Source organism: Thunnus maccoyii, chromosome 17 (assembly GCF_910596095.1).
Source record: "Thunnus maccoyii chromosome 17, fThuMac1.1, whole genome shotgun sequence".
NCBI lineage: Eukaryota > Metazoa > Chordata > Actinopteri > Scombriformes > Scombridae > Thunnus > Thunnus maccoyii.
Genome location: NC_056549.1, coordinates 15,284,654 through 15,309,138, shown reverse-complemented (window position 1 = coordinate 15,309,138; position 24,485 = coordinate 15,284,654). Strand labels below are relative to the sequence as shown.

General features: G+C 38.0%; 1 protein-coding gene across 1 annotated transcript; it reads right to left on the bottom strand.

The window, feature by feature from the left end:
• Window positions 1–11,187: 11,187 nt before the first annotated feature.
• On the bottom strand, window positions 11,188–18,832 carry blk (BLK proto-oncogene, Src family tyrosine kinase). The gene is made up of 14 exons (XM_042390354.1): window positions 18,702–18,832; window positions 17,294–17,380; window positions 17,009–17,099; window positions 16,829–16,859; window positions 16,280–16,373; window positions 16,067–16,165; window positions 15,870–15,973; window positions 15,548–15,697; window positions 14,992–15,144; window positions 14,712–14,891; window positions 13,923–13,999; window positions 12,928–13,078; window positions 12,064–12,195; window positions 11,188–11,938 (listed from the first exon to the last, which is right to left on the bottom strand). The coding sequence occupies exons 3-14, from the start codon at window positions 17,096–17,098 to the stop codon at window positions 11,736–11,738; spliced, it is 1,464 nt and encodes a 487-aa protein (XP_042246288.1). The 5' UTR covers window position 17,099; window positions 17,294–17,380; window positions 18,702–18,832; the 3' UTR covers window positions 11,188–11,735.
• Between the last annotated feature and the right edge of the window lie 5,653 nt (window positions 18,833–24,485).

The following is a 24,485-nucleotide window of genomic DNA, read 5'->3' as shown; positions in this document are numbered from 1 at the left end:
ATCACCCACGTGTCATCAGAGGAGGGCAGAGCAGCAGCTATATTACCCTCACCTGGACAGCACCCACCAATCACACACATGCTTCTCCAGCTGCTTTAACATTTCAGCAGCAATGCCAGAAGAGAGTGTTTACCGCAACATGGGTGAAGAGTGTAGGTAACAGGTTGCGAACCATGTGGGGGGGAAGCAACAGGGAGAGATTTCACCTTGTGTTGAATTCCTAGAGAGAGGGAGAGAGAGAGAGAGAGAGGGAGAGAGAGGGAGAGAGAGAGAGAGAGAGAGAGAGAGAGAGAGAGAGAGAATAGCTTATTCTCTATGACAATCAAAAAATGATTAAAAATAGATGCTGTATTATTGCTGTCCGGGTTCATTCACAAAACTGGTAATGAAATACCTAATAGTGTTTTGCTCATAACCCCCAGCAGCAGGACTCACCCATCATACACTGCAGACACATACACACACACACTGTGTTATCAGCAAGATGAATCATGTTGATAAGCTGAGTGTATTGCCTCATGGGACAAGCGTTCACGTCAGATTGCTTGTCTAAAGGGAATCTGCCAGCACATGCAGGGCTACTGCAGTCTTTATTCTGACACATGGAAGAAGTCATCACATGTGTTGGGGCATACAGGTTCTAATTATGAATCACATGATACATATGAACATCATATCCTGATTTTGTAACAAGAATAAAAGGAGCAAAATAACTACTTAAGCAGGGAGTGTGTTGTTGCTGCCATTCAAAACTTTATTTTGCAGCTTTGTGTATTAAATGAACCACTCAGAACATTTTAGTGTGCATGAAAAGATTGTTTTCCCCTCTCTGGTGTGTTGCCATGGTTTCTATGTGCTCACCGGTCCTCTATGAGCCGGAGCAGACGGGGGCTTTTGTAAAAGAAATAAATTAATAAAAAGGAAAAATGACTTTTAAGCCAGATATCAGATATCGAAGTTGCCATGACAGCTGTCTATTTGTAGCTGACATTTCTGTGGCATTTATCTCTATAAGAGCTTTTCGGGTTTTTCCAACACATAAACCTGGGGTTATTTAAATGTAGTTAGTGTTCACTGTTTTAACATAACCGTATTTTTTCTCTAGACACAAGGTCAGTTTAGCCACAAAGGCTCAAATGTGAAATGTAGTTTCTTTTCACTTCATGTATCAAATTTAACTTCCTAACAGTTATTTATTGAGCTCCTCTGTAATACTGTATTGATTTTTTTTGTGTGTGTAAATTTCATCTTGCAGTCAGAGCTTTTCATTTATAATAATACACAGAATGGTCTGGTGTTTAAATTTGAGATACTACTTCAGCATGAGCAGAGTCATCTATACAAGTCCTAAAAGTCAAATCAAAATAATTTTGCAGTGACGTGTGATTCTTGTGCTTTTGTTAAACTCTTTCAAGTAAATTGTGAGGATTTTCTGAGAAGAGAGAGTTTTTGGCTCAAACACAGCTGTGCCTTACTGTACTACGCTGGGGAGTTGTATCCTTCGCCCCTCAAAAATCCTCTTGCAGCCCTTTTTCAGTCCAGTGAGATGTTTGCAGTCCTTGGATCCCACATTAAACAGAAATACCACAGAGTGATGGAGTACAGGGACTATAATCTTTCGCAGTAACATGAGCCAGCATTTATAAAAAGTCTTGGCAGCATTATTTAGTTGACATGTGTGTCCAGTGATAAGAGGACATTAAGAAGTTGCGGACTTGTTGGGATACAAATGATTGAATTTTTTTTTTTTTTTTTGGTCAAACCTGATCAGGCTCAAGTAGCACTGTATAACTGTCTGCAGTATAACTGTGAAAAAAGGCAACAGACTCAGACATGAAACATCTACTTGAAAAACTTCAATTTAATTTTCATTGTCCCCCTTTAATACACTTGTTGAGTAACATCAAGAGCAGGATAAGGAAAAAGGGACATGTTTCAGCATTTTTTTCTTGATCATAATAAATCTCTCAACCAACCTTTCTTTACAGTTACATCAAAATCGAGTAAAGCCAGCAGTCTAATGAAAGAGCTGCTGTCGTCTGTGGAATTAAAGGTTGAGTTTACACAGGGTTTAAGCTTGATACCCTCTTCTCAGCTATGAGTGGTGCAGAATATTTAACGTTTTCTGACCATTAAAAGCAATTGATACTAGGGAGAAATAGAAAACATTTCATAATTGATGATTGGAGGCAAGTGGTGGAGGCACTGGAAATGATTTACAGCAGAAGAGAATGAGAACAAGAGTGTTGGAAAGGTAACAAAAGCTTCGATCACAATAGAGAATATGTCCTATAAGGAATTAAATGAACGGCTTACAATGGAACAGCGGTGGAAGAAGTATTCAGATCCTTTAGTTAAGTAAAAGTACCAATATAGCAATGTAGAAATACTCCATTACAAGTAAAAGTCCTGCATGAAAATTCCTACTTAAGTAAAAGTACATAAGTATGCAGCAAAATGTAAAAGTTGCAGCAAAATGTAGTTAAAGTATTGCAGTAAAAGTAGTGGTTTGGTCCCTCTGATTGACATGTTATTATATATGACTAGCTAGATTAGTCAAGTGGTTCACCAGATAAATCTGAGGGGTCGTGAGATGATTAATGGGAGAGAAAAGAAGAAAAAACAAAGTTCTGACACACAGATGTTTTCAGTTTTTGGACTTTTTCTCTAATCTTTGAGTTTTGGTGAAATATCGGATAATTTGAACATTTATTGAAATGAAACCACTTGAGAGGTTTAGAGGGAAAAAATCACTATTTAGTGGAGCTGTTAACAACTCATAGAAATGTGACCCTAACTATACACTGCTTTTTGTAAGACGTCAGAAGCCAAAAAAAGCTGGAAACCACTGGTTTAATCTTTAACAATGTGTTGTATTTTAAAAGCTTGTTATATGATCCATTGTATCAAATCTTCATCTGAAGGGTAACTAAAGCTGTCAGATGAATGTAGTGGAGTAGAAAGTAGAATATTTCCCTCTGAAATGTAGTGGAGTGGAAGTATAAAGTAGCATCAAATGGAAAAACTCAAGTAAAGTACAAGTACCTCAAAATTGTACTTAAGTACAGTACTTGAGTAAAGTACTTTGTTACTTTCCACAACTGCAAAGGAACAGAAGTGAGTTATACAAACAGCGTCCAGGCTTGTGGGTTTTTAATTTTTCATAGCAGCACTCAACATGCTCTGCACTTCAATTGGTGATCCCTTCTAATTTTGGCCAGTTTGTTTTTAACATAATTGCTTGACTGCACCAGTAACTCCTGTTGCTTAGCTGTTATGAGAGAGTAGTCCTTCATTTTGTGTGTAAACTGGGTAAAACACAGAGTCACACTAAATGAATTCATGCTGTGTGCCTGAAATACAGTTTCACCATAATGGATGGATTTTCACTCTCAGTATGGAAGCACCATTTGTGACCATTTGTTACTATTACTCTCCTGCAGGTTTTGGAGTATTGAAACAAACACTGACTTATTCTTATCAGACTGTTAGTAGAAGAGTGTGGCTCTATATTGTTAAAAATCCTAAAATTACGGACTCTGTGTCCCGAAGCAAAGAGCTGAATTAACTGCAGAGCTGCCTTACTGTGTTACTTTTACCAAAGGTTATGCTTGTTCAGTTTTTTTTGTTTTTTTTTTGATGTTAACTTAATTTGATGTTCCCATTCAGTCAGATGTTGACTTCCTTTGCTTACAGTACAGTACAGTACAGTACAGTAATTTAGCCTACTGATTGTATACAGAGATGACAGCGGTTTGTCAAGTTTTATCTTGTTTGTGACTGTCATCCATCAACTCACCATCAAGAAGCATACAATACAAGTCAATGTGCATGTGATATGAAATGTGTATGTATATGACTATAAATATGTATATATTAATGTAATCTGCAAGTAGGAGAAATGACATTAGGGTAGTAAATCCGTCTTGTGGTTCAGTGGCCTCCTGACTTACCTCCACAACCCCATCACATGAGCTTAACAGCCTCTTCATCATCACAGTCCATCATGTGTTGATTTGAAATTGTCCTTAAATTTGACTTATGTGACCATAAAGTCTACATTTTTAAAATCTGTCCTAAAACAACACTCAGGTGCCCAAATGAACACTGACATTTTTCTTGCTGTAATCATTCCTCTTGTTCATGCTGGCCATTACGAGATCCCTTCATAATGCACTTTCAAAGTCCACAACCCTCCTTCCATGCAAAAATGTATTTAAACATTTATTTGAAGCTTCAGCTGCCCACATTATTCAAATAAATTCAATATCTTTCACAGTTACTGTCTTTTCAGTGCCAAAGTCCCTCTTTTTGTTTCGATCCTTCCACTGCAGCTAAACAGGAAAACACTGTCCACTGAGACACTAAGAGGGGCATTTTTACTAAAAAGGCTGTAACTGTGAAAGATATCCACTTTATTTGTCTAACCCAGACAGCTGAATGAGCTATTGTCTTCAGATAAACAAGATACATTTTTACTCAAAACAAGGACTGTGGATTTTGTTCCCCATCACTTACACTGGAGGGGATCTTATTCTTCAGTATGAACAGGAGGAATGATTGCAGGGAGCAAAACCTGTTTCAATGTTCATTTGGGTACCTCACTATTATTTGAAGACACACTTTCTTTTCCACACACTACATGCTTAGACTTGGTCTCCCTTTCCTCCTGTTTTTTCAGTAGTTTTAGTCAATATGGAGCAGCAAAAGCCATATATTCCAACCATCCATCTATTTCTCATAGCTATGTATTTTTACTTCTTTGCTCCCTTGCTATGTACTTTCTCCCTTGCAGCACTAGCTGTTTGTCAGAAATCCTGAAAACAGATAAAGTGTCTTTGCTGAGAAACATATAAGTCTGAGCGCTGAAAAATTGGTGGTGAAATCAATGCAATCCATTCCTCACTGCCATGCTTTAACAGAACCGAAGGATGTCACATAATCAATCTATACCTCCCACAGTATACATGAAGGAATGTGTCACCTTCAATTTATTGGATTGTTGGCTTCGTCTCAAACACTCTAGAAATAATTTTTATGCAGGTGGAATGTTAAAGAGCTTGTTTTTTTTACAGTAATGAATAAATTAAGCAATGTGAATTTGGAGGGGACCTTCAGAGAGAGGGTCACTTCCAAACCCCTTCTGGGTTTTGAACCCCATTTCTTAGCATATTTATCCCAACTCCCCCCTCTTTACTTTGCATTTTTTCTCTGTAAAAGTCAATCATCCTTTAGTTTGAATGGCTTTCCACAGGGTTCCTGAAGGGCAGGCTTAAAAATACCAAAAATAACTTCACCTGGCATGAGGAGAGACTCAAAATGTTAATTGCCTGGTGTTCAGCGCCCAGTAAAAGAACTTTATAAGTAATGAGAATGGAGCATAGCAGGCGGGGATTTTAATAAGCAACTGCAGATATGGACTGTTTATGGTTCAGTTTGTCCATCCTCCTGATGGCTCTCAGGTACTTACGGTGTAAGATTGGAAACATTATGTTGGATGACACCTTCCAAGTCTTAAGAGTTTTCTGGCATGGACATGAAGCAGTTACGTAAAGCATTAGTCACTGTTTAGTAAAGTGGCATGATGGGATAAAAGCATGCCACAGTTAATTATACTGTATATTAACAAAACTGTAAATGCAAAACGAATGTTCCTCTTAATTTCCCTCTTTTTGACTCTGAAAGTAAAGTCAAGTCGAGAGGAAACGTATTGGAAGAGGCAGGCTTTCAAGGTCAAAGCCACATGTATGAATATTTACTGACATTTGGTACACAAACCACCAGGAGAAGGGAGGTGGTGACAGCAGGGATCTTTAAATGGGCTGGAGCACGTGGCTGCATACTGATCAGGGATGAAGAGCTGTCTTATTGCTGAGCTAACAGAAGGCTCATATGACCATGGCACAAGATATCACTGTAGGCGTTACATAAATCTGCAGCTGTAGGAAGTGTAAGTAAGTGTTTTACTAATGAGTGAAAGGTTTACGTGGTTTTATGGGTTTCACTTAGCTGAGAGATAAATGCACCAACTCATACCAGAATTCATTCATGAGTGTGATTCTTTATAAGAGTCTATTCTACTCTTAAAACTAATCAGATCATTTCACCCTTTAACACTTAACAGTGGAGACAGGAAGCCTAAAAGAGAACACTGAATGGTCACATTTCAGCCCACCTAGCGTAGGCCAACAATATCCTTCAGTACTTTTTACTGCACCAGCGCACATATAATTAAATTTCCCTGTAGTTACCGGTGCCCTTGACTCATCATTGAGCTCAACCACGGTGGTAAATTACCAGATACATTTGAGGTGGGGGGGTGCAGTTGGTGCTACGTCATGGCTTGAAGGCTTCCTTCAGTAAATGAATTGACACAGACTCGTATATCAAGAAAATATCAATCTAGCAGATGACTAAATCCTTCCCCATCAGCCCAAGGAAAGAAAGCATGCATCCATAAATTGTGTCCCTGTGCACAGATTTCTTTTGTATTGGCTTCATCAGAGAAAATTCCATTAGCATAGTGGCCTCTGCATAAGACTGTCAGAAGGAAAGAGAATATAATAAGCCTACTGTATGGATTTTGATAATATACAGTATAGCCAAGTAAAGAAGTGTCCTCTTTTCTTGCTCATCATTTTTCTGTTATTTTATGTTTGGTATTTAATAAGACGCTAACATACAGCAGAGTCATTCTCAAGGACGCTGCTGTCAGCGGGAACATCTGCACATGCCACATGGTTTCACTGAGCGTGACACTAGAAAGGTAACCTTTATATGTTTAGCTGTGTTTTACCCAAAGTGTAAACAAGCAATTTTAAAATCTGATACCTCAGTCTGGTCGAGACTGGTTAAATCAATTTTCAGGAGAACTCTGGAGACCATTGACCTGTATCATTATGTATTGATTTCCAGGGGAGTTCATGTATAGTGCAGAAGTCTGGCCCAGCGGCTGACATTTTATGGTAATATTGTGAATTTACTTTATAAAATGGAACACTTACATTTCTGTATATCTCTTAAATAACATATAGACAGTATTTTGACCAAATAAATGTCTCTATTATAGGCATATCTGTGTTAAAGCCTGAAGCATTTGGCTAATCTGATTTGTCATAGGTAGAGATTATTTGTATATGTATAGTGGTATTATGATAGTGCCGCCACTATCTTGTCAATCTTAGTGGCATTTACAGCAGCCATAATAGATTTTCTTGGCCACTCAGGGGCATCTAAAAAAGCTGACAAAACAATACTGACATGTAATCACCTTAAAAACTTCGAAAAAGTCGCCAGTTAACACATCCAGAAGACATGAAGCAATATTTTGGAGTTGATGCAATTCAAATGTTCACTCTCCTTTTAAGTCTGTTTTGCTTTCCACCAACCCCTGAGGGTAACATGTGACTCCTTAGCAGCTAAATGTTCCCCAAATGTTCACCAGCTAGTCGCTATCTTTGTCTGTCTGCTGTTTGGTGCTGAGCAGCTATAGTGTAATTAGTTTATCTGATATACAGCTTTAAGAAAACATACTGTATAGAGAGAAAGAGAGAGAAAAGAGTTTGGGCTGAGTGTATGTCAAAGTCCAAGTCGGAGATCTGATTAATTAATTGTGATTATAGCATCAGGCTTCTCCTTCCAGCACATCATCATGATCATCATTGCATAAATGTAATCTGTGAATTGTTTTGTAGTTGAGTTTACAAGCCCTTTAGTCATATCTACTTTACAAATGCTCATTTGGCAAAATGTTTTGTAGACATCTTCTGTCATCGTTTCAAGAGCTCTCACATCTATTGGACCAAACACTCTTGATTGATGGACCCCATTAATTTAATGACATCAAAGCCCAGGAGAGAAAATATGTTTATGAGGAGCATAATGCCAACCCGAACACCATTGAAAACGGAAACATTATTGGGAGATGAAAGCGCATCTCTTTTCATCTGTGGCAGTGTGCTCGTTTTTATCCCAGCGGACAGCGCAGGGTTATCCTCACAAGATCCTAATGATGTGTTGCCTTCTCCAGGGATCAGCCATCAATCTGTGTACGAGCCACCGTTTCCCGTCATTATTCCTCCAAGGCAGCGGTGATGAACAGAAGAAGGGGAGAGGGTGATTAGGCCTCCCAACCTTTACCCCACATGTCATGTCATCTTGTGTTAACATCACGGCTCATTTCAAGGTGAAGCTGCTTATCAATCATACCACAGTGTGAGACTTATTAATGGTTGTTCCTTCAGTTCATCAGCTAGACTGATGATATTATCTGTGCCTGTGGGGCAAGTTTTCAAAACAGTGAGGAAATATTAGCTGTGTCCAACTTATATTCCTCTTTGTTTTCATCCTGTTATATTTGGTTATGCTCCCAGAGGTAAACAAAGACAAATGCATAAACTGATAAAAGATAAAAGCAAAAATCTTAGAGAAGGATAATAGAAGGATTTTGTATTAAAATATTCATTTTGAGCCTTCCAGGTTAAACACTTTAAATTAAAGCTTAACTGCTATTCTTAAATGTCCTTTGTTCAGAATCCACTCCTGCTTTTAGATACAACGAAGACAGACAATTAGGCAGATAAAGATGAAATAAATACAGATTACCTTGATAGAATCGGTGGGTGGTAGGGAGGCCCAGTAGTTACAGATGCTCTCCCTCCACTGTAATGACTCAGACCACCATGCTGGATAGGATATGTTAGGTTGTACATTTACTGTAAGTACATAGATGAAGCTTTGATAATAGTCCCAAATATGATTTAGATGGACCTTATCTGTCACCCAGATACATGTGCATAATGCCATTTGGAGGATGTGCGTAGGTTTACTCTCTGCTGTCATGGAAAATCCTGCCTGCCAGTTTACTATCCAATGAAAACACTTTGTACAGAAAGTAGCAACATTTCTGTTGAATGATATAAGTATAAAACAAAATGTTTACACCCTGTAAACACATAACTTGAAGCTTCATTTTACAGATTGTTTTGATTTCATTGAATGATATGTTTTTGTTTTGTTTTTGTTTTTGTCTTTTTACTGCTCTCCAGTACATGAGAAATACCCTTAATTGGAGAAATGCTCTGATCTGCCTCTATTCACCATGAATGTGTAGTATGTGAAACTGTGTGTGACACTGACCTCTGCAGGATGACATGAGTATAGCTAGCCATCTCAAAATGATACTTTTTTCTTCTCTCAGTTGTCTGATTTCAAAATTTCAAACTTTTTCTCACTAATATGTATGCATTTGTATTTGTTTTATCAGGGAATGACTATTAGGAATACTTTATTTTTATAATATATGGAAATATATACAGTGTATTACCAAGACATCATAGGCATTAAGCAGTCTAAACTGACATTCAACTGTGTTTGTTGGCGTTCATGAGACAGGTGGATATTACAAAGACTGCCAACGTGGCAGCTATCTGATACTGGGATGTATCTAATTGAATTAATGTATCCTATAGGAAATTCAAGATGCTGCACTTTCTGTTGTTACAGGCCCCTCCTGTTGTCGTGTCAGCTGGAAACCCTCCAAAGTTCAATTTTTAGTGTATATTTTTAAAGAAAAGGCTTCAGCTCAGCTCTTATGAAAACCTTTTCAAAGTTTGTTAAATTCACTCGTAACAATATCTCCAGACGTATGGGAAGAACACCCAGCATGATGATAAAGCACCTTTTTTATGTGTGTTTGTGGGTGTGTGCTGGCGATGTTTCATTAAATAACAAAAAGTTAAAGTTTCCTTCCCCTTCTCTAAACAAAGCGCTTTCCTCCGTGTGTATCTCTCAACAACCAAATGCCAAACTGATCATTTTAGGCAGGAAAAATGTGAAGACCTCAACCAATTCGTCGTGTGAGGGCGTCCTAACTGTGTGGCATTTAAGGAATGCTGACTCACACTTCCTGTTTCCTGTCCATTCAGGAAATGGCAGGGTTTAACCCCTGACTGCCACGGCCATTCCACTCTGTTATCTTTAAGATAATGTCTGCCCTCCCCCCTAGGGATGGTTTACTTAAAACTGCTGTAATTTTGTCGGGTCAGTTGCTTTTAAAGGCTTCCTGTAGGCTACTGCTGTCTGTCACTGTGTACTGAGGTAAACATTAAATTTAGTATTATACCGTTGGTTTGTTAATAATCACTATGCACTTTCCATTATCCACCTATGTCTGCGTATGAGTCAAAATAAAATTAAAATCCCAGACTTTCATTTGGTCTCCATGCTGCAAGTGATTATGTGATTATTATGTTTGTATGGGACATCCTGTGCGTGCAAACCCCTTTTTATGCCTGTTTCATTCATAGCGCCTTATTTTTTATGATGTCACACTGTTCAACAGCAGAAAATCAGTTTTAAAATGTGCCTGTTGTAGAGCTTTAAAAGATAGGTTCACAATTTTTAAAGTCTATTTTAAAACAAGACTCAGGAGCTCAAACGAACATTGAAACATGTTTTTCTTGCTGTAATAATTCCTCCTGTTCATACTGGCTTATAGAGATCCACTTTCAGCGTAAGTAATGGGGGACAAAACCCACCGTCTTCCTTCCGCACAAAAAAATTATTTGAAAGTTTATTTGAAGCCGTCCAAATTTGTCACATCAAATCACTATTTTTTTTGCCTTTAGAAACAGGTAAACGCTGTCTGTTGAGACACAAAGAGGTAATGATTTACTAAAAAGAATAACCGTGAAAGATATCCACTTTTATCTTTTTTGATTAACTCAGACGGCTGAAGCCTCAAATTATCTTCAGATAAACTTTTAAATATATTTTTGCTCAAAACGAGGACTATGGATTTTGTCCCCCATCACTTACATTGTAAGTGCATTTGGAGGGAATCTTTTAATAGCCAGTATGAACAAGAGAAATGATTATTGTGAGCAAAATCTGTTTCAGTGTTTATTTGGGCACTTGACTATTGTTTTAAGATAGACTTGAGAAAACTGTGAACCTATCCTTCAAGCTTTCTAAATGCATGATAGAGGTGTTAAGATTCTCCGTGAATTGATTTACCCTTTTTGACAAATAGTGCAATTGCTATTTTAAACAGTAGCCACTGAAACATTGCTTTTAAAATACATGCATTAAGGTGCTTTAATTAAGACAACTAGAAAGAAATACAAGAACAAACCAAATCTCTAAATAATGTAAATATTTTAATTTACAAAAAAAGAATGTATGCAAGTATAAATTCTCTTTAAAAGGCCCTTTCTTTTCTATATATCAGCTGAATGACAGAAGGAATTTTTTTTTAAAAGTGCAAAGTATCGTGGTTGTAATCTCAGGCTGCTCGTCTCTGTACCATGCAAATATTTAATCTGCAACTTTACCTTTGCCGACTTCCCCGGGTCCAAAGGTCGTTTTACTTTGGGCATGTATTTGTATTTCCATATCATGTGTCTTCATGCTCTGTGGTTGCCGTCAAGGGTGGGAGCCATCAAAGGCAGGAGTAAAGTCAATGTAATAAAATTAGGCCTTTGAGGTTCTGAATGTTGTTTTCTGACTTTGCAGTGATCACTGACATTCTTTCAGATGCTTTAGAGACAGGAGAAGCCATAAACAGCTTTTTACATTCACTCATAAAAAAGGCATAAAAAGGTATGTCCATTTCACTTGCTTAAAAAAATAAATTGTATCAATCATAAAGATTTTTGGTTGATCCTCTATCCGTTCAAGTCTCTCTTCAGGCCTTTTTATTGTCTTCAGTAAACAACTGGAAACGTTTTCTTTCATCATGGCTGCATCTCATATTGTCCCTCCGTGGCGATAAAGAAGTCGTTGAGTATGTTTTGCAGAAATTCAAATGTTGGCCGTTCCTCAGGCTTCTCCTTCCAGCATATCATCATGATCTCATAGAGTTCCTTAGGACAGCCATCTGGACACGGCATCCTGTACGACCTGTCCAGGCACCGGATCACCTCTGGGTTTGTCATCCCTGATAAGGAAAAAGAAAATGTTGCTACCTTTTAATGATGGTATTAATGAATGATGAAGTGTCATTTGTAATGTTAGTATTTAGTACATTTTTGTCTCTTTTTATTTATTTTTCACTTCTTGTACCTGGGTATGGTATTCTTCCATAGGTGACTATTTCTGTCAGGAGGATCCCAAAGGACCAGACGTCTGACTTGATGCTGAACGTGCCAAAATTGATGGCCTCGGGAGCCGTCCATTTGATGGGAAATTTAGCACCTGGTTATTGGAAAGTGGGTGGGAGGAAATGGAAGGAAATTGTGATATTGTAAAGGGTGTTGACTGTCATAATTGGTGCGTGTGTGACTGTGAGTGTTAGGCGAGGTGATAACAAATACGTGAGATCATAGAGGTTTGATTACCAGTAGAGCTCTTGCTACACCCATTACACCTCAGCATGCAAATGGTGTTTCTGTATCATCACGATATATATGTATGACTACTATGATAATACAAAATTACATGTACCACGATAGAAGTTTTTGTCCATATCGCCTGCCTATATTCTTTATTAAAACCATAGCATATTGTCAAAATAATTGTTGTAGCTTAAAGAGTTGAAGGATGCATTCAGGGCCATAGCTACAATTTTTTGTGTGAATTTGGTGGTTTTTAGAAACCAGTGGGGGTTTTACTTTCTACAATTAAAAATCACCACATGATGTGTATTTTATAGGATGATTCTAGTATTTCTAGACTGTGTATGTTTTATTGTACTTAGTCTGGAGATTCTTTAAAACAATATTTAAACCTTCATGTTGCTGGAGAAAGGAAGCAGTTAACTTGGTAAACACAATGTGAAAAATACAAATATTAAAATAAAATAGAGGCCTTCTTTTTGATCACAATTGAGGGGTGCATTAGACTCATGTCCTCAGTATTTATAAAATCCTTTTCTACAGCCCTGGAAGCATTTCACATCTGATGTGGTAATCGCTGTGCATACTGCACCTTCATGAGCCGTGTATTCTGATTCGATGATCCTTGCCAAGCCAAAGTCTGCTATCTTGCAGTGCAAGGTCTCATTGACCAGTATGTTTGCTGCACGCACGTCTCGGTGGATGTAGTTCTTCTTCTCGATGTATGCCATGCCTTCAGCAATCTGCCATAAAAGAGAAGAGGAGAGGATTCTTGAAACAGCATTTAAGGGGAATCAGATCAAGGAAAGTCAGAAAATAAAGTAAATTTAATGCCAAGAACTTTGAATATAACACTTTCAGAGCGCGTTAAATTCATTCAAAGGATATATATAAAGGATTTTGTACACATATGTGTCTTTTATCTCTGGCCAGTATATAATTGTCACACTAGAGCACATCCAGTATTGCAGCTACAGTATGTGTACATGTGATTGTGTGAATACTTGCATTTATGTGTATAATAATGGCAACAAAGTGAGCCTAACAGGATGTGCCAACTCTCAGGAAGCCAAAATGCTTTTTTTGGAGGGGCAAAAGAGTTCTGAGGGAGCTCGCTGTGGATGGAAAAATAGCATGATTTCCTGTCCGGATGTTAATAATTGACGTAGGGCGAGGCTTTCAAGCCAGACGAGCAAAAGCCCCACCACGAAAACCACACATCTACTGCTGACAGTTTCCACGTGCATTCACTTCATGGCTGGCGTCAAAGCCTATACAGTAGTGTAACTGACATTCAAAGTGCAACAGGTACTGTATAAATAGATTTTGAGGTCAGTGGAGATGTTTAGTGTTTGTTTTTGACGGAGGATGCAAAAATCAGTGAATTAAATGCTAATGACGTTAGTTTTGTTGCAAACAAAGAAGTCAGAGATGAAAAGTTGCTTAACATCACGGAAGCATTCACGGGAAAAGTGAATAAATCTTTCTCCATTTAGCTAATTTCCTGAGAAAAGGCTTTTATTTTATCACAGAAAAGTGTGCGTAGGCAATGTGATGAAAATCTCTTATATAACGTAACTTTCCCACCTGTGCTGACATATCTATCAGCTTGTTTAGCTTTAGCTTTTTCCCTTCGTCTGTTTTTAGAAAGTCAAGAAGACATCCTGTGAATGAGAAAAGCAGAAGCACAACTCTATCACCATAAGGAACGAAAGATAACAGACATATTGTAGTTTCGGAGAAGCTTCTTAAAAATGAATCGAGTCACACCGAAACACATGTTTTGGCCTCGTACACTGGAAGAAGCCAGATTCATGTGTTGCCTTTACAGTTATTAAGCAATAAAGTTGCAATCATTATTTTTAGGCACAACACAAATACATGTTTAATAGCTATATATAGTTTTAAATATATCTTTGTGAAGCTTTTGATGTTGTAGTTAAGAATGTCAGCTTTTGATGAATTTCTGTGGTCATTTTTGAGTCTATAGTTCGCCCTTCCCAACAAACTGGGTGTACAAAACACTGCATAATTCACTCCAAATAATAACATTACATATTATGGACTCAAAGACTACCACAGCATTGAATTCACTGACATGGTCTCATAAATTTAATAGTATAAGCTTTACTAATGTAGTCTTGGATCTGATTGCATTATATTGTATAAAGTTTACTTTATCGTTACCACTCTATGAATTTGTATATTTGACTCTTTCTCAGTTCTTTCTCTTTTCTCTAATTGAGTAAGAGGTCTTGAGTTATTAATACAAACTCCTAATATTGATCTCTAAATGTTTGCTCACAGCTTTAAAGCACACATTTGTCACTTTTCTGCTAAGGCATCAGCCAATAAAACGATTTCTTGCTTTCTTACCATTGATCATAAACTCTGTGACAATAAGAATGGGCTCCTTAGTGACCACAGCATGGAGTCGCACCAGTCGGTCATGCTGCAGCTGCTTCATCAGGTTGGCCTCCTGAAGGAAGGCCGCAGGCTCCATGGTGCCTTCCTTTAAGGTCTTAATAGCAACCTTCTGGGTGCTCTTATAGTAACCTGTCGTAGGAATTCAAACAGGGGTGCTTAACAAACTGCTCTTTACTCGCAGACATGACGATGTTGCCAATGACAGGATTCATTGTTAGCTTTCTCTCACCCATCCACACTTCTCCAAACTGCCCGGCCCCCAGCTTCTTCACCATTTTCAGTGTCTCTCGAGGAATCTCCCATTCATCATGTGCCCATGGCTGCTGGGGTTCTTTAGCCTTACAAGGAGCATACAGCCGCTGACACAAACCGTCTGCTGTACCTGCACCCAAACATTAAATGATAAACCATATTTCTTTCCTGCTTTCTTTGCTGTTGTGCTAAATTTAGTTATTCGAACAGTAAATTTCTACTTCTGAGTGCTTGTTTTCTGTAAATAATCTTAAAAGCTCATTTGTGTGTGCATGTAAGTACTGTTTTCTCATAAGTTGCTGAGCGTTTTCAGCCATTCTAGAGATTTTACCTTCTTATCTTGTGGTTTAGTCACAGAAGTGACAAGACTATCACTCCTCTCACAGGAAATATAAAACGCATCACAAGGGTCTAACTTCAAAGAGAGTGCAGACATGTTATAGTTCACAGCAGTGAACTGAATCTGAGTCTATCTCTACTTCTTTTTAGAGAATGTAGCTCTTAAACGTTTGATCATGCAGTTTATTACTTACGGGTGTAGTATTTAACCAGCTCCTGTAGAGATGGGAACGTTTTGGAGGGGGAGATGTAGTAACCACCTTTGTCCATAGTGCGGATCTTGTAGTGTTTTACCACATCTCCTTGGTCTTCTACCGAATCTCTGACTGACAGCGAGAAGGACCCTAATTTGGGGAACACAAATACATTTTACCATTACACATACAGTAGGGTTTCACACTGGAACACCCAATTGAGGTTTTAAAGTCATGTTTCTGACAATGCCTTCCTCAAACGAATTGCCACAGACATTAGAGTTCTGTGGGGCGACCAGAAAGACAGAATGATGGTATTCACCTGCAGAAGTCTCACTTTCTCGGACCAGGAAGGCACCTGGTTTATTTCCAGGTGCTAAAAGCATTCGTTCAGTCTCTCTCCTACCTATGTTCTTGAAGAACCATCTGCAGAGGAGAGAATCACAAAACACACATTGTGTAATTATTTAAAGACGATGTGCAAATGTGTTATGAGTTGTGTGTGAAATCACTTCTTACTTTTCCACCTCCAGCGTATCTGCTCTGGCTACATAATTACATGGTATGAAGCCCTCCTGTCCGGTTGACAACAACTGAGCCAGCCACCATTCTCCATTTCTAACAAACAGAGACAAACAGAAATGTCAGATTACTTTTACAGCCTGGACGTAATGGGTAATAATTTTCTTTCGCTACTGCTGGATTAATAGGGAATAAAACAAGTCTACTTACTCTTGCAAAACCTTAAGTTTGTCTCCCTTTCTGAAAGGTAGATCACTGTCGTTGGTTGCTTTGAAGTCATGTTGTGCGATAAACACGATGTCATCTAAAGACATATAAAGCAAACAGTTATTTCAGTGAAGTGATCTGCCAATGGTACTGCAGTAATTTCATTTTATTGATTGTCAGTGTAGGCCTGTTTAGATTGTTTTATTTTGTTTTTGGTTTGGCTGCTACTGTGGACATAAAAATGAATAAAGCAGAAGTATGCAGCACAAGCATACAGCTACATTTTAAAGTACATTATTACAAAAGCTGTTCTTCTCTTAGGAATGAGGCTTCTGAAGTTTTTATACCGTCTGTGACACAAAAATGACTTTCCTTCGTCTACAATCTCATCTTTTCCCCAGAAGAGAACAGAGGAAATCCTATAGAGATTTTAATCGCTAAATGTAGCCTCATCTTACTGCTATTAGTATCTCTCTGCACGACAGTGGTCAACTACATAAACGTAGGCCTGTTATTTTTCAGTGGAGAGTTTGTGTGGTGTTCAGCAGTTACCATTATCAGAGGAGGTGTTTCCACTTCGTGCCTAAAGAAGAAAATATGATTTTTTAATATTCAAAATACACGTTAGATCAATGAAAAACAAAAATAATTCATCTAGACTCATTTTAATCACAGGAAATGACTATACTTTTAACTTAGAGTTAAAATAAGTAAAGCAGTTTGTCTACTTACGATGTGATTTGGTGATTGGTAGGCATGAGAGTTTTGTTTTCCTTTGTGGAAACTGTCATCTTGTTTCTGGCCACTGCAAGCGCAGCCCATCCTGAATGTGTAAAAGAAATGATTGTCCTCTGTAGTTATACAGAATACTTCTAACAAGATTTACTTAATATAATATTACAGCTGTATAATGTGTTCTTGCTGTATAATACTGTGCAGTTCATTTTAAATGATCAATGACTCCATGCTCACTCATAGGTTCACATAGTTACAGCATTATCATTTTTATGCGCTTACCTGATAAAGCAGATGAGCTCTACTGAAGCTGTTTTCAATCTCCACTCCTCCCACTGCTAGGCCTGGTCTGAGAGTTCATACCCGGTGCTGAAACAAATTCAACTCATTTAAAATTGCTAAATCATTGGAGAGTTTTCTTTCAGTCACAAGTGCACTTCAACCAAATTGACCTTCATTTTGAGGAAGTGGAAAATGTTTTCAACTTTATATAGTTTCATTTGCATGTCAAGTTTGCGATACAGCCAAATGGCCATGTCAGAGTTAAAAATAGAGGAAAATAAGGTGCCTTAAATGAACTGTTGGGAGGATGATGTGTTAATTTACAGTGAAGACTCTCTATTTGTGTCAATGTGAGTTATGGTGTACTCATCAGTGATGTTTCTATATTTATTTGAACAGACAGTTTTATAAAACTTAAAATATATGATGATATTTTTTTTAAAGTTACACTTTAAAACCAAACGGTCCTATGAATACATGTAAGAGCCATTTTAAACCACATTACCAATATGTGAATACTCAGCAACTTGAAGGGATTCATGTTTATCATGGAAGTGAAAGTTTATGGTTTTACATGTGAATTGGGAAGTTTAGGTGGCCTCACTTGTGCAGGAACAATGTCCTACAAAACTAAAACCTTACCTGGACATCATACTGCTGTTGCAAATGATTTGTCTCACTGTGCATTGAATGACTTTTGCAGTCAGCATTCTTGCATTTGTATTTGTAATCTGAACATTGAAAAATGATCATGCTTCTATTTGCCCATAAGAGCACATAAGAAACTCAAGATAACTCTCTGTAAACGACTGTCATGATGATCGTATCAGAGCTTTTATCTGTTAAAAATCCAACTTTGTGTGACTAAAAAAATGTGTTGTTAAGCAAAGTTGTAAAGTTGCCAGTGAGCAGCAACAAAAATATGCAATAAAATACATTTTAGCCTATATCTGTTGTCTGTTTTCATAATAACTGAAAGCAAGCTTACATTAACTGACCTCAGCAACAGTACTTTTTACTATGAGCATCTTTGCCACACATTCACACATATACTGGGAATTATTAATTATTTTAGTTAGCGTAAATTCAAACTCATGTATATCATAATAATTTATTATTATTATTTCTGTGGTTAACACTATGTTAACATAAGTTTTTATGTCTCCATGTGGTGGCTGTACGCAATGTTCTGTGTGACTTTACAACACGCTTATAAAACTCTACAAGTGTTCAACTATCAAGCATTTCAGTATTTTCCAGTTAAATCATCGTAACAACCTATCCAAATGACTCCCTTTAATTCTACATTTTACACTATCTGGTGTGATTGTTAATTTTACTGCCATAATTTTACAGTACCTTATCTTCTGACACTAGTGTGTAATGTGAGATATAAACATGTACATACTTGAACTTGTCCCAGGCTTGTGTCTTCAAAAGTACTCCAGATGTAAAATGTCTTCAGTTTCCTTATTGAAAACTTAGTGCTTTTCAGTGTGTCACTCTCTCTCGCTCATTTTGTTTTTGAAAGTCTCTCTCTCTTGCACTCTCTCTGTCTCTCACACTCTGCTTTTTTTTTCTCTCTCTTACAGTGACAGCAAGGGCCTCCCCTGGGGGATTACACTGAGTTTACTGTAAACAGATAGCAGTTTGTCTATTTTGTGTTGTCATACCCTATCTTATGTCTGTGGCAGATCATCTTACAAAACAGTACGAAGATCACCTGCTGATTAAACTTAAATTAATTAACTTTAATCAGATATTCAACTTGTTAGTTAATGAACAAATTCAATTCATCTTTAGGGTTCAGACTCACAAATGCATCACAACCGAAGTTAGACTGACTGATTCAATTACAAAGAGAATAAAGTTTACTGAATAATAGGCAGCTATATTTCAGCTTATAACTTCATCAAAATCTTTTCTCAACTGCTAGAATAGAAAGAGACAATGAGGGTATGGTATGACAGTGTTAGTGGACACTGCATAATTTTTCTTAGATTGTAACATGGATCTTTGTTTTGTTTTTTTTTAAGCAGCAAATGTCCTTGCATATCAGACAAAAACTGAAGAGAAAAGGAGCCGTGCTGCATGTGTCTCTATGGGTGATGGGTGCTGACTTATAAATGTGGTTGAGTTCTGGGTACTCATGTGTAAAAAGAGAAAGCGTGGTTTCCATGACATATTTCTCAGTTCCTCTGATGGTCTGTGTTACTGTACTGTTTATCTCCACTATACTTCTGTGTAACTTATTGAACCGTGATACATGTTTATAGTTTACAGGAGCTCAGTGAAGCAGTAAACAGTCTGGACATGAGATGAACTAACTGGTCTTGAAACCCTCTGAACTGAGAAATAGTATAGGAGTTTCTGCATACATAGCTATATAAATATTGTTCATGATAAAAGTTCAGATTTGGCAAAATGTTTGAAAACAATAGTGATTCTTTTCTCCCTTATCCTTCTCTTCTCAACCCTCCTTTTACCTTTATTGTCTGCTGCTTTGGGAAACATTAAGCATTTCAGTTATATCTTTAAAACACATGGTAAATTATAGTAAATATGGTATTCATGGTAAATAACAATGTTATTGTACTATAAGAAGAGTGTTCATGTGCCCCAGAAAATGATCTAATGTGGCGAGACAGGTCTATTTATATTTTGACACTAGTAGCAATGCTCACAACAAAACTTCTTATTCATAGTAATTGGGTAATCGATCTGCAAGCTCCTCCTTTTAGTGTTCTTTGAGAAGAGCTCTTACAAACCCACCTATCCTCCTGCATAAATGTTTTGATTTGTGTCTTTGTTTTAATGTTTCTTTTGCATGCTACTCTGGATTAAAATAGTAAATGTCTACCAATTCTATATTTACCCCCTGTTACATTAAGCAGTCTGTGGATGAGGTCAGCTGTACTGTAGGTTGCATGCTTGTTGACATTCTCCAGTGTTGACACTAGAGGGTGCAGACAGTCATGTTTTAAACCCTGACTCTCCTAAAGTAGGTCCCTTCCAAGGCACTATGCCAGTGTTTCCCTAAACTCATGCTATGTCTAATAATAGATAACCCTAATATTGACCTCCTATATAAAAACGATTCAGTGTTGAATGTTGAGCTTTGGGTTTTTTTGTTGCGTAAAGCTCCATATCTGTATCTGGTGCAGAGGGCAGGGTGCGGATGTGAATACAGATGCAAAGTCTGTCACATTGGGGAAATGAAATGCAAGCTGATGTGCAGTCAATCCATCAAAGTATAACAATGCTTTGGGTTTTTCACACCATACAGCATAGCTAACCAGGTCTTTCCTATTCTCACCGCACAATGCGCTGAAGAGGGAATTCACCACTCTTCTTCGGCGATGGAAACAATAAACACCAAACAATATGTCCTTGAGTTATCTAGCAGTAAGTATGACCTATTACTATGAAATGCTATTAAAATGAATCAAAGAACCTTGTAAGGAAGATATCATTCACAGTATGTTGTAACCTATAAGAGCAGGGAACAATAAATCTTACAGCACCGGAAGTGTTTGTTTCCTATGGGGGGCTTTATACAACACGCAACGTGGGGATATTACTCTCTGGGCAACACTTCACAGGTTTTTGTTTGGACCACCTGTGCTGTGTGTGTGGGGATTGTGCTCTGCTGTAGTTCTCTGAAGGAACAACCTCACTTCACCACACACACACACACACACACACACACACATGTTCGCGCACACACACACACACACACACACACACACACACACACACACACACACACAGACACACACACACACACACACACACACAGGCTGCAGGTGCATGGTGAGTGTTATTGAGTGCGTCCTGGTTACTAACTGCTGTTTCTCTTTATTCTCCCTTCTTCTGGTTTTCCATCAGCCCTTGTTTTCTTCCCAGGGCTTGGCGGATGCTTGTGTACAGCTCTGTTGGGGTCCCCAGACATTGCATCCTGCCTGCAGAAGGGTCATAAGTGGCCCCACAGGATAACCTGAACAACGGTGGGAAAGAAAGGGAGCGTGGGTCTCCTTTAGTAAAGCAGTCCTGGTCAACTCTGTGCCAAAAGCATACATGCTGCCAATGAATGCTTTCTACTCCCATTTTAATGTGAGTGTGTGCTGCATGTGACTGAAAGTGTCTATGCATATGTGCTTGCACGTGTGGGTGGCCAAGCTGGAGATTTATTGAATAAAACATGCAAAGTAAAACAAGATTATAAATTAATATTTACTAGAAGCTGTACTGTAATGGTTCGGTCAGAGTTGTTTCAATGTTTTTCAAAGCTTTGATTTATTCACACACACACACACACACACACACACACACACACACACACACACACACACACTCTTTCCTCAATTTTGATCCCCCTCTACATCACAAGTGGCCCCTCTTTGACTTCCTGTCTGTGTGGGAACCATTTCTATCCTCTGTCACACATGGAGTGAGAGAGGGTCTTGCTCCTGCATTTGCCTTAAAAAGACAAAGTGATTGTCAATAAACAAGGAACAATTGAGCTCCCCGATGCATTCAACAGGCACTTCTGCTGTTCCTCAGGGACATTCATGAGTTTTAGGAGAGCTTCACTTTTCCTCCAATAGTAGGAGCAGACATCAAGCAGCAGACAAAATCCAGGTGCACCTGGATTTTACTGTAATGGCAGCGTTTTCTATGTATTGATATGGTTATTAATATCACAGTTAGTGGGTTAAATTCAGGATATTTACTCTTTTATTTTCATCTGATTTGTGTTTCTTACAACTTTCATATGTAAAGTAAAACAATCACTGTTACTCATAAGTGTGAAAAACTGTTTTGTCCCCAGTCAAAGGGTACCTGTCACACTCTTTGTTTAAAACATCTGCAGTTGGGTACTGCAGTAATGGAGTTGGTAGCAAGTCTGTGCAGCTGCTCCAGTGGCAAGTTGCTCTGAGGTAAACATGACTGAGGGAAAGCCCCGTATTATTGTGCTCCGGATGACGTTCCTCACTCTTCCAGTGTTTACCGTGGAAATAACTCTGTGCCAGCAAGCAGGTGCTTCCTCAAAAACTCTTTGCTTTTCCAGAAGATTTGAGGATTAAATCAATCTCACCAAATCAAACATTAGCACAGCATTTTTATGAAAGAGGTTATGAAAAATGTAGATTAGAGGAGTAAAAATATTATATTTCATTAAGAAGCAGATGTGGATGTTCACCATTTATATTTAAAACAGGTTTTGCTTTAAGCGATATTTATTACTGTGTATCACATTTCCTCCTCCAGAAACAATGTCTCATTATGCTCACAGGAGATCTACTTTCACATGAATGCGGTCAGCCAGCATCACAAACCTGATGACATAACTCTACTTTACATGGGTCTGTTTATTTGAGACTATACTCTTACTACTTTAAGGTATTTATTAAACCCCTGAGAGAAGATAAGATCAAATAACAAATAAAAAAATAAATAAGACCATCCCTAATGCCAAAAAAAACAAAAATGTGCTGCACTCACACAGGTGTTTTCACTTAAATTGCCTAATAGAGCTCTTCACAGGAATGCATTGGCATGTATAACCTGCAGTTGATTCATACATCCACCATATTGGCCACTAGGGTGCAGAAGTGCAAAACAAGCAAACAGAAAGCTAGTATGTTAGCTTACTTACACATCCCGCAGACATGAAGAAATACCCTCTCATTAGAGGCATGTTTTTGGCCATCTGATGAATATACTTAACATAGTTTTAACTGCTACTTGCTAAACTGACCAGCCATTTGGTGCTGTGCAATCATGATGAATGAGCTAAATGTGTTTAAAAGATTTGTCATTCTTAACTTTAAGTATGGATTGCTTTCTTGCTTGCTAGCAGGATAAATTATGTAAATATGGCAATTTTGGAGTTAATGGAAGTTGTATTTTATCTATCTATAAGCTACTTCTAAAAATGTTATAAAATACATTTAATTTCCAGGGTGTAGTAGTGGACTGTTGCATGCAGGCAGTAAGAAGGACTTGAGAGGCCACGTGACATGTTCTTGTCTCAGAAAGAAATCTTGAGAAGAGTGGCCTGCACCACAGTCAATCAGAGTGACACCAATTATGTATGTCACATGACCACAAGAGACTGCAAATGGAAACTCAGGATAAGGCACATCCATCAGCTCTGTCTAATGGGGCTCACTGTAGAAGGAGAATGAATGAAGTCTCAATAGACAGCCTCACGCACCCATTAAAGCATACCTTTTCACAGAAGTTGATTATCCCTGTGCATGGGGTAGCTATTAGGTTTTCAATTATCTTGGAAAGTTCAGTAAATTTTGTGTCAATGGCTTTGGATTCATAAAACAGAAAGACTCATATGTGTTCCCTGTGCCAACAGCTGTGCATGATCATAGCCCCCCCCCCCCCCAAAAGGTCCTTCCATTATCTATAAATTTAATTCTCTAATGATTTTCAATAAAATGTGTTCCAGAAAGTATCTCTGGATGACACTGTAGATCAGTGGACAGCGCTCAATGTCATTTTTGTATCAAAAAATGTATATTTGCATTTTATGGAATTTTAGTTAGTTTAACCCTTACATACTGTTGGGGTCAAATTTGGCACATTTTGACACTTGAAAGCAGTAAAAACAGCCTAAATGACATTTAAAAGACCTGAACATTTTATGCCTCTTCCTAAAGTGGTCCAGAATATACAAAAATGGAAATATTTCATATTATTTATTTTTGTGCAGCTGGTATGAATAGTTGTACAGAGGGTGTTCTGGGTCAAATTTGACCCGTACTTATTCAAAGGGATTTTAAAGTCACTAGAGGGGGTCAAATCAAGGTAAAGGCTGGTTATGTGGAATCTTGAAACAGTGAAACTATAGATTGCCATCTCTGTATTTTTGTCATTGGGACAGTGGGAACAGAGCTCAAGGTGGACTGTTCCCTGGCTGGTGTGTCCCTTACTACACTTGCTAGGGTTTCCACCTAGGTGGACATCTGCACCAGCAAACAAGCCTATACAAAATAACAAATCAAACCCATCAATTACCAGGCAACCAACATAGTGGTTGTCCAATATAGTCCTTCCTATAATGAAGATTTCAAAAGATTTGGTGGAGTGGAAGGAATGATTTGGTTGATCTGTTAATCCAAGATGTAAAATGAGGCAGTGAGTTGAAGAGAAAGTATTAGAAGAGGAGGACAAC

Bases quoted from the DNA above. Each gene is read 5' to 3' on its own strand.
- blk (XM_042390354.1), bottom strand. From the start codon at position 17,098: ATGGGCTGCGCTTGCAGTGGCCAGAAACAAGATGACAGTTTCCACAAA. The intron at 16,166-16,279 runs GTAAGTAGACTT...TCTGTTTGTTAG, and splicing joins AAACTTAAGGTTTTGCAAGA to AAATGGAGAATGGTGGCTGG. The intron at 15,698-15,869 runs GTGAATACCATC...TCCCCAAATTAG, and splicing joins AGAAAGTGAGACTTCTGCAG to GGTCCTTCTCGCTGTCAGTC.